Source organism: Pollicipes pollicipes, unplaced genomic scaffold, assembly GCF_011947565.3.
Source record: "Pollicipes pollicipes isolate AB1234 unplaced genomic scaffold, Ppol_2.1 Scaffold_4295;HRSCAF=5057_pilon_pilon_pilon, whole genome shotgun sequence".
Taxonomy (NCBI): Eukaryota; Metazoa; Arthropoda; class Thecostraca; order Pollicipedomorpha; family Pollicipedidae; genus Pollicipes; species Pollicipes pollicipes.
Genome location: NW_023596461.1, coordinates 31,558,956 through 31,569,758, shown reverse-complemented (window position 1 = coordinate 31,569,758; position 10,803 = coordinate 31,558,956). Strand labels below are relative to the sequence as shown.

The following is a 10,803-nucleotide window of genomic DNA, read 5'->3' as shown; positions in this document are numbered from 1 at the left end:
GCCGGCAGCTCACCTTCGATCAGGTCTTTGAAACGGTTCAGGCAGAGATTGGAGTCGCGGTGGATTCATGCATTATGTGTGGGGCCAAACATTCTAAGATGCGGCAGCCGTTCTTCAATAAGAAAATAATAAAACCCAAAGATTGAGCGAGAGGCTACGTTTGAAATGTCACACGGGTTTGGGTCTCATAGTTAAAACCTTTGTGAAAGCTTTGATGGATGGAAAGATAGTCTTGGATCAAGCAGGACATTGCATTGAATTCAACCGTTTCATTACTCGCCCGGAAATGCGGGTTGTACAGGGGCATGGAACGATTTAATTAAATGACAGAAGGACATTAGAAATATAAGTGGTTGCAACGAAGCTGTGGGGAGGTGCCGGGTGGGACCCCATCGCACAAATGGTTCGAAATAAGTGTACGCTTCATGCTCAGTCGATGCCTTACTTTGTCGTAAGCGCTTTAGCATGAGCTGTTGCGCCCGAACATTCCGGGGGGACCATCACTACAACAGCTCTAACGCGTTATCATTTTAGTAATAGACTGTCAGTGGGAGCGTGGGTTAGAATAAACAACCTGGGATTGGGTTCTGCTTGATTCAGTTTGGATGAAATTTATTAGAAATATGACCCCGAAGAAAGAAACCCAATCCGATTTCGATGCAACGTGCCTTGAAAACTGGAGCTGAATCCGAATAAAAAAGCAGAGAACGTACACTTTTTGATGTACATCTTTGCATAGCGACCAGTAGCACAGGCAAGGGTAGGCACAGGGAGCACGTGCCCCCCCCCCCCTTAGGTCCCGAGGGCCCTTCTGATCCCTTCGGGCTCCTCCGAGACCTACTATTACAGCCCCGATTTGAGGACCCGCGGGGCTCGAAAGGCCGGCCGGAGGATGTATTCAGGGGCCACGGCCCGTACGGCCGGGCACTCCATTGCCAGCCAGAGGGCCTGGCACGCTGGTCAGAGGCACCTGAATCCATTAGGGACTATATCTTGGTCAGACATCACCAATAACGCACAGTCTGCTCCGCGACGGCGTGGGCCTCAGGGCCCATTTCCCAAGCAGGGGCAAAGCAGGAGCCAGCGATTTACATTGGTTGGGCCTGTCGGGGCCCTACAGCGCACAACGAAGGCCCCGTTTCGGCAAGGGGTCCCGAGTCGGCCGGATGCAGCGTTCGTGAGGAGTCCCGAACAGTGTGGAGGGCCCACTGGATCCGACGATCACGGGCCTGATTGGAGGGTCTAAGAGCACGCAGGTCTGGTCGGGGTGTCATTCAGGGGCCCGGCCTGAGGGGATGGACACTCGGATAGCAGTCAGAGGGACCTTTGCGCTCATCGGGAACCCCTGGGGTGACGGGCCCATATGCTGGCCAGGCACCACCAGTATCGCGCAGTCGGTTCCGTGTCGGTATGGACGGGAGGCTCCACTTTCCAATGTCCATTTCCAATGCCACTTCCAATGCCATTTCCAATGCTACAATGCCAGGTGATTGCCAGCGCCATGCCGGGGTGCCAGTGATTTACACTGGCTGGGGCCCCTGTATTTGCCAGGGGCCCACAGCGCCGGACAGGGGGTCCTGTGCTCGCAAGGGGTCCCGAGCCAACCAAAGACAGTGTTCGATGAGGCCCGGAAAGGGGCGGGGCGGCCCACCGGAACGGACAATCAAAGGCCCGGTTGAATGGCGTGAGGACCCGAAGGACTGACGGAAGATCTCGTAAAAAATCAGATCCGTAGGGTCGTGACCTGAAATATCAGTCAGAGGTCCTCTTGCACCATTTGTGCACCCTCTGAGACGATGCAGGTATCTAATTTGGCCAGAGACCACAGATGTTGAAAACTTTGCTCCCTGTGAATCTGAGCCCTGGGAGCCCATTTATGAAGCACATAGCAAGGCCGGCAGCCACGAGTTGCCTTGGCCTGGGGCCCTGTAAACAATGGTTGAGTCTTCTGTATGGGTCAGGGGTCACAACACCCAACAGAGGGTAATTTGTCGGCTAGTGGCCCCTCGTCGGCCACAGACTTTGAAGAGGTCCGAAGAGGAAGCGAAGGGCACTTCGGGACCAAAGATCAGAGGCACGATGAGACTCCCCCCCCCCCCCCCCCGCCCACAATACCGTGACCTGAAATTTCAGTCAGAAGGCTTCTTTTAGTGTCATTTTCTTAGGTTATCTATCCCCATTATATGGGGCCTCGACACGGAGCCAAGCAGTCGACTCCATATCCGTCTAGGCCCTTGAGACCCATTTCCCAAGCAGGAGCGAGGCCGGGCCCGATATTTGCAATGTTCAGGGTCCCTGACACAATGCGGGGCTTCTGTACCAGTCAGAAGCTACAGCGCCTAAGAGGGGGCCTGTGGCGGCAATTGGCCCCTAGTCCGCCAGGAGCGGTACTTAATAGTGCCCGCAGGAGAGCCGAGGGATCTTTGGAAACTAAAGACCAAGAGCCCGATCGTAAGGCTGAGGGGTTCGAAGGATTAGCTGCAGGCCATATTAGGAACCCCGTAGCGCCGTTATCTCAAAGTTCAGTTGGAGGGCCTCTTTCACCGATGAGGGACCCCTGAGATAAAGCGTTCCTCTGTTTCGGCTAGAGATCACCAACACCAAGCAGCCGGGTCGATGCCGGTCTAAGCTCTGGGGCTCATTTCCAAAGAAGGACAAGGCCGGGCTCGAGATTTACACTGGTCGAGGCCCCTGTAGCAATGTGGGGCCCCTGTGTTGTTCAGGGGCTTACAGTGCGTGCCAGGGTATTCTGTATCACCAAGAGGCCCCGAGTCGGTCAGGGGAAGATTTGCTCAACAAGGACGAGAACGGGACCTCGAACGACAGAGAGCCTCTTGTATTGGTCGGGCCCCCTGACAACGAAAGGACCCATTAGAACTTTGATGAGCTTACGCATTCAGGCAATGGAAGGGTTCCTGTGCTGGTCAGGGCCCGCAGGTACCGAATGGTGGGCCGTCCAGCACAATTCCAGCATGGGCCCGTTAAGCCGAACTGGAGTCCGTGTGCCGCTCAAAAGCCCAGAACCTCGAACGACACATCTAGAAACCTGCTGATGCAGTATGTCCAGAACCTGCTAATGCAGAAGTGGTCGTTTTTAACCAAATGTGAAATATATATATATATATATATATATATATATATATATATATATATATATATATATATATATATATATATGTGTGTGTGTGTGTGTGTGTGTGTGTGTGTGTGTGTGTGTGTGTGTGTGTGTGTGTGTGTGTGTGTGTGTGTGTGTGTGTGTGTGTGTGTGTGTGTGTAAATATATGAGTGTGTGTGTGTCTGCGTGCGTGCGTGCGTGTGTGTGTGAATATGTGAATAGGTCACATGGCTCACCAGTCATAAGGCAACGAGCCAGAGCTGAATTGGATCTTTGATTTTGCAAGGCGCGCGAGTCATGAGTCAAATGATTCAACGCACGCGATGAATCTCAACGGAGCTGAATATGAAAAAAATGGTGGAGCAGCCATGTACCATGGGCTGAATCGGTTCCAAAAATAGTGAGCCGGTCCTGAGCCGGCTGCAAAAATTTGAGTCGAACACAGGTGTGGCTCCGGGCCGGCCGCGTCCGGCTGCTCTGCTGGGGGTGCCGGTGTCGGATTAGAGCGACTTCGGCGGGCGGGCATCCTGCGACGCCAGCCCGCTGCTCCGGAGATTCAGTCGTCGACGCCCTCGGTTGTTCCTGGAGTAGCCGCTGCGCTGAATCAGCAAGTGGATGTGCAGCTGGAGACCGTGCCGCAGGCCGGTGAGAGGACTCAGTCGTTTCCCGGGCTCATTCATCGTGACGGCGCTCGTGCAGGAAGTAGTTAAATTCAAACAAGTGATTGTGACTTTCTTTTTCACTTTCTTGCGGTCATGTGAGAGTGCGCAGGCGTCTTTGATCCAAACGTAATAAGGATTCTCGAATATTTGCAGTACCATGTAGTGTGTGCAGCCAGATGCCCATGTGGGCGTGATCCCAGCCACTATCACTCAAGAGTTACATGTTTGTTTTGAGATATGCTGAGCCTTTTCAGACGTAGTTGTAATTATGATGCCTTGCATTGCAGGCGCATGCTGCTAACTATTGAAATACAACGACAGGAGAAGTGAGAATGTACGCACGAGAGATAGGACGGACGGAGCATCCAGCTCTCTTCGCACCGATAATGTACAGTTACCGGCTGGTGCATATGACCAGCTAGCTAATCGCGCGTGCAAGTTATTCCTAAGTTCGGACAGGACAGCGCACTAACCATAACTGCATTATTATACCACCAAGTTATTGCCACTAGACTTCAAGTGGTGGGGTCAAGTGGCGTACACAAAAATTTGAAAATCGAGCAACAATAATGAAATGGCTTTCGCATCGCTGGATTTTAACTGACAGAGGCACAATGTAAGTTGTCCAATGCCTGGTCCAGGCTGGCAAGTCCACTCCTATGATACAGACACTTTCAAAGGTGATCAATCTCGACTTCTCCGTTTACTACCCACTGACCTCTTTCTTGAACTTTGTAAGGTCACGTTTTAAGAGGCCAGGTTAACTCATATCATTTTACATGTCAGACGTGTGTCGAAAAAAGCTGTGGCGCCTGCTGCACGGCTCTGACCAGAGGCCTATACAACACTAGGTAATACGTGACTTTTGTTCCAAATCATGCCGTATGTGGGATTTAACAATCGTCACCCATGCGAAGTCGCAGCTAGTTTCACCTGTAGCTGAAACGGGGTGTTAGAGCCCCGCTTCACCATGAAGTCCAAAATACTTTTGGAAACATTTCGGCAAACCCTTTGTTTTCTATCTTAAAGGTGCACAAAATCATCAGTGGTTCTGATTTTTTTTTTTTTGCACGCGAAACATCAAGTTTCTGTTATTTCAAAACCAGACGGACCATTGAAGGCCAAATTATGCATGACGGTGGCCATTTCAGCACTGGGGAACGGGCATCTCGACATTGCTGCGGCCACGACCCCCACAAAGACATACAAAATGTGTCGTCACCAGGACAACCGCGCAGACTCTTTCGTCAGTGCTTTATTGCGAATTGCACATCACAATCATACGCATGTACCGTCGCCATACAGGAATGATTGAAGCGATGGAAGTGCGTGATGGTCTTTTATGGCGCTGGCGTAAATGCCCGGCTTAAGGGATGCTCGTTCTGTTATAGAAACAACCAGACGGGGTGCTGTGAACTGTTTTTAAGCGCACTGAACTTTCGACATCAGCCCTAACAACCATTCGCGGAAAACAATATCCGGTGCAAATAGTTTATATCAGCGCTGTATTAGGATGTGTAAATATCGCACGAATAAAGCAGTGTCCTACATGGTCCCAGCTTTTAGTAAATATACGTCATTTATTGAGGGCATGCCACATGTGTTCGCGATCTTGCGCGACGCCAGGCCCGCCATCTGTCACACACTGAAGACCAACAAGCTCAAAGGCATGCCATTTCTATACCATAACATTATATACAACTTGCATTCGCTCTCCAGCGTGTCCCCCACCTGTCCCGATGATTCTCAACGGTTGACCGCCGAGCGGGAAGCCCGATCACCACTGGACCTATCCCTGGGGCCAGAGGATCCCGCGCATAGCTCCGCGGGTTGGCACTGTCTGGGCTGCTTGGCGAGCGCCTGGAAGCGCCCGACGGCCCGCGTGACGGCCCGGCTGTAGACGGAGCCTCGCGGCCGCTCGTCGCCGTCCCGGGCCGAGGTGGCGATCTGGGGGCGGCCGTCCTGGCCGGCGGCGGCCGCCACCGCCGCCTGGCTGCTGCGCGAGCGAGGTCGCCGCACCAGCCGCGTGGTGACCACCGGCCGCAGCTCGGTGGTCCGCCCGCCGCCGGCCGACGGCTCGGCCTTCTCCTCCCAGGATACGATGTTGTACGACTCGCTGCCGGCGTCGCTGGACACCTCGCTGCTGCCCAAGTCGCTGGTCAGGGAGCTGGAGCGTCGGTGGAATGGTGCCGTCCTCTTCTCCGCGATCGGGGGCGCTCTCTTCTCCTCTCGAGCGTCGAACAGGGACGCCAGCCGTCGCACATCCTCGTCGGTTGAGGACTTCCGTAGGCGCCTACCGTCTTCGTCCGTCGAGAGTTTGCGCGCACTCCTGGCCCCTTCAGTGGGGCTCGTCCTTTTCTCGCTTTTTACTCCCGAGGGTAAAGCCGCCAGCCGTTGTATGTCCTCGTCAGTGGAGGACTTGCGGAGACGCTTTCCGTCCTCGTCCACAGAGGGTTTGCGGGGACACCTGCCACTCTCGGTAGAGCCCGTCCACTTCCTGTCCCCGAAGCCCCCAATCCTGACCCCCGAAAGGACAGCCAATCGGCGCACGTCCTCGTCAGTGGAGGACTTGCGGAGCGCCCTGCCGTCCTCGTCGGCCGAGGCCTTGCGCCAGCGGCGTCCGCCGTCGGTGGAGCTGGCGCGGGAGGTGGCCGGCTGAGGCGACCTCTGCTGCCGGGACGAGTCGCGCCGGCTGGAGCGCAGCGGAGCTGATCGCTCGAAGATCGGCTCGCGCAGTTTGCGCTCGCTCGACTCGCGCCGCTGTCGGGTGGGCGGCGAGCGGGGCAGTTCGAGGGCCGGCCGGCCGCGCACAGTGCGAGGCCCGAGCGCCTGCGTCTGCTCCCAGACCACGTCCTCGTCTATGATGGCCGCCAATCGGACGGCGTCCGTGTTGACGGCTCGCTCGCAGGTGGAGGCCGTGACGGTGTTGACGCCGCGCTCCTGCCTGTCCAGCGACGCCTGTCGACGGAGTGACGTCACAGGGGCGACCGGAGTTGGCAGGGTGGCCACCGTGTTCCTGCGCTCTAGCACCGACTGGCGCGCGCCGCTGGACGCATTCGCTCGTCTTCTCGGGCTGACTGTCCGTCTGTCGCGTGACCCGACGTGGGCTGCGTTGGTCGGCGCAGGCCCACAGGAACGCCTGGACGGTGAAGTTTTGCTGGTGGGCATTGATGGTGACTTTTTCTTCGCTTCAGCTGACTGTGTTTCACCGCCCTCTGATGACTGGCTGGGGGATGAATCTACCTGGGTGGCGCTGTCGTTCAAGCTGACGTCCCCGTGAACAGTGCCGTGGGGCTGAAGTTGGGTTCCAGTTTCATTAGTTTTACATTGCGATTCGATTACACTGAGAATCAGTGCTGCACAGAAATGCATCACCAATTTCACTCTTTGAGACACAAGACTGTTCGGTTCCTTCCGGACCAAAATATTCTTCTAATACGTGGGTAGGAGCTGAGGTGGATTGTATGCCATCTTTTTCGTCGTCATCGTCCACCCTAGTCTTGCAATTTGTTTTCGTTGAATTTGATTCCATGCCCTTGCTTTGGTCATTATTTAATTTCGCGACCATGCCATTTTCACCATGAAGAGTTTCAACCACAGCTTCTCGCGTATTCTTTTCCTCAACAGAAGTTAGCCGTTCGTTCCTTGAACTGCGCCTCTGACGTTCAGTGCGCAAGATCGACTCAGACCCATCATGAGACGACACGGACCGCTTGCCCAGCTCCTTGTTCTTGTCGCTGTCTGGCGCCAGCTTGCAGTCCTCCGCCTGGGTGCTGTGTTTCCGGTTCAGAGCGCCCTCCTTGTTCCTGGTGCGTCGCAGTGACGACCGGAGGTTGGCCGGCTCGCCGCTCTGTGCTGAGCTCTTCCGGCGGCCGCGCAGGCTGTTGTGGCGCACGAACGGCGGTGGGCCACCGTCCAGGCTCTGGCAGCTGCCGCTCAGAATGGCCGCCACCTGGCTCTGGTACTGGTCCCGCACCTTGAACGTGTTGACCCGGTCCATGGCCGAGGTGGAGACGCTGCTCGTGGGCCCGCCGGCGCCGGCACCTTTCCACGGCGGCCTGCCGCCTGATCCGTCCGCAAGCCGGGACGTACTAGCTCGGAGACAGGACGGGAACTGGTCCGGGCTCTTCGGAAGGCTGAACTTGAGGTCACACAGTCGCTCCCGTGACTTAGAGATGTTCTTCTTCAGGTTGCCCTTGCTGACCTTGACGGAGAGCACTTCGCGGCTCTTGGAGATAGATCGGCGCAGGTTCCTCGGCGAGTTGTTGACTTTCGACAGGTCTTCGGTGCTGTCGTCGGCCGGGGTGATGCCAGGTTCCGGAGGGGTCAAGGTGGGTGGACGTTGCAGCCAGCGGTGGGCCAGCGATTGTCTGGCGGTCATGCGGTCCCTGGTGAAGAGAAAATCATGAACATCAAATATGTAATGACCATCGCCTACTGAATAAAGCAAACGCAACTGCAGATTACGAGAAGCCTTGAATAAAACATGACTCGTTAGAAAAGCAAACATGCCCAGTTACAGGGCCATTATGCGCTGTACAGCACTCTCTTGTGTTTGGGTGACCGGGCCATTATTTAAAGCAGAATATAAGAATAACACCAGTAATACTGAAAACGCTGAAACAATCTTCAGCTGCTCGAGTACACGGCCATTAGCACTGCCGATGAAGAACAACTTGTTGCGGCTAATATTGCTCCATTCACGGCGCGTGCTTCAAACATTCTGCCTTAGATATCGCGGGACCTCGCAGTCCGCGTAAAATCTGAGTAAGGCCTTATGGATAACCTTGCCATTCCCGTGCAGACTCTCTTGAAAAGTTGAACATAGCTATAGATGCGGCCCACCAAGTAGCTTTGCACCACCGCAGACAGTTAAACATCTCTGACGAAGTGCATGCATGTGGCCCGGGGCGGGTATTTTCATGAACATGATTCCCGTTGATGAGGTGAGAGAGTCACCGGGGTGGAGCTCGGCCACGGTGCGACCGTGGTATGTGACCGCCGCGGGGCCAGGGCCGAAAGGTTCCGAAGGACTCACATCTCATGTGACACGTGGCTTCAAACGGCCCATATCGCGAAGTGCGCACAGAAAATCGTCATTTTTTGCCAAGCTTACATGGTACTACGAATTTTTCGTTCCTGGCGTATTTCTTTGGCCAAATTTTCTACTTATTCTAATCTATGTGCTAGGTGATACCTTATTTGTCAATTCCTGCCTGATCAATCGGCTTTCTGGGCATTTTCAGCAATCGCCAGTGTGGTGCAATGTCATGGCCAATTATCGCAGTAGTCTTGCCAAGTGTTCTCAGAAAATCATCAGCTCGGCGATTTATCGCCAATATTGGCAGCGCTGTGAGTGGTTACCGAAAGAGGCCGACAAACAGGCGCCTTGAAGGCATTTCGTCTGCCGTCATGACCCGCGTCATTATTCGCACCATCATCTGGCGGCGGTGGGAGGTGGGGAATGCATCCCCGGCTGACACGTGACGGACTGATGCTCCTGTCCCCACATCAAATTATCCGCGTTGTCCCTTTCACCACGCAACCACTGCGCGGAAGAGCCATGGGGCGGGAGTGCGAATTCAGCCACTGTCAGCGAGCGGGGAGCTCGACTTTGGACGACGCTCTGAGCTGCCACGGGCCGGGTCGCTGCTGCCCATCGTGCGATGCAGGGGTATTCAACCTAGCCGTTCTGCGCCGGGGTCGTGATGCCGGATACAAAGGGCTGAACACGTGCTTTCAAGAGGGATTGTGCAGCGGGCGAAGCCAAAGCCAAAGAAACGGACTAGCCCCTCGTCAATATCGTGTAACATCAAAGCAAACAAAAAATTGCTTGCAAAAAAGGATGACCTGAGAATATATACACGACGCACAGATATGATAAAAGTGTGTTGTGTTGGAAGTAATTTAAAGGGAATGTTTCACATCTGAAGACATTGAAGCAAGCATCAGATATGATGAAATCGGCTTGCTTACAACTATTGATATACTTTTATCTGGAAAAGACTTCCCTAGCCAACACAGTTTCTCTGTGTAGTAAATATGTTGTTCAATGCGTCATTGTTTGTTACGTCATCGTGCCTCGCACAACATTGTTTGAATTGAAGGCCGTCATATCTTGAAATCACACTCACGGACATCAGATAGAACGAATCGATTCGAGTTATATTTTTATTGGCTTTGATCGCCTTATAGCTTATGGAACGGCAGGGTTTGAACGACTCGACTCAAATCACATTTTTATTGGCCTTGATCGTTGTTAGCTGTTGAAACGGCAGGGTTTGAAAGACGTTGTGGAGTCATGGGTGTTTGGGTGACCTTGAGATAGTCACCCAAAAATGGCATACACTTCTTCGTGGGCGTGTAGCTCAGAAACTAGAGGAGTTTAGGCGTTCAGAAGGGCAGGGCTGCGAACTGCACCGAATGATATTGAACATGGCTATTTCAATTCAAAACCCCGTACAAATGTGGAACACTCCACCTCAGCTAGTTCGTTTAGTGACATAAAACATTAAAGCATAAGCATATTACCACCAGCCCTACAAGCACGAAGACAGGAAAGTGCGCATGCGTTAAGAAGGGTGTTTCAGGTGTGCTCGGTCATCAACACCAAGCCGACAAAGTTGACTCCAAGAGAGCACGCCGTAAGGCCTCACCCCACCGAGCTGGGCTGCATCACCGCGCCGGTGCGGCCGGGACGACGGCTGTGGTCCCGCGCGTGGAACTGATCGGACGTCCCCACCCCACAGCCATCGCCATCAACGGCTGTGGTCCCGCGCGTGGAACTGATCGGACGTCCCCACCCCACAGCCATGGCCATCAACGGCTGTGGTCCCGCGCGTGGAACTGATCGGACGTCCCCACCCCACAGCCATCGCCATCCAACACGCCGTCACCTGGGCTGCTTGGGCAGACATCGCCGGATGAAGTCCTTGGCCGACTCGGACACGTCATCGAACAGCTCGTCGGGGAACTCCAGCTCGGCCCCGGCGATGTTGCGAAACGTTTCCGAGTCGGTGTCGCCGG

The 10,803-nt window shown here is 54.4% G+C and overlaps 1 protein-coding gene across 1 annotated transcript; it reads right to left on the bottom strand.

Annotated features, from left to right (window-relative positions):
• Window positions 1-5,829: 5,829 nt before the first annotated feature.
• Window positions 5,830-10,796, bottom strand: LOC119096267 (uncharacterized). Its single transcript, XM_037219090.1, has 2 exons — window positions 10,674-10,796; window positions 5,830-8,165 (listed from the first exon to the last, which is right to left on the bottom strand). The coding sequence occupies exon 2, from the start codon at window positions 8,156-8,158 to the stop codon at window positions 7,100-7,102; it is 1,059 nt and encodes a 352-aa protein (XP_037074985.1). The 5' UTR covers window positions 8,159-8,165; window positions 10,674-10,796; the 3' UTR covers window positions 5,830-7,099.
• Between the last annotated feature and the right edge of the window lie 7 nt (window positions 10,797-10,803).

What these genes read in the sequence shown, in the direction of transcription:
- LOC119096267 (XM_037219090.1), bottom strand. Translation starts at nt 8,158, where the DNA reads ATGACCGCCAGACAATCGCTGGCCCACCGCTGGCTGCAACGTCCACCC.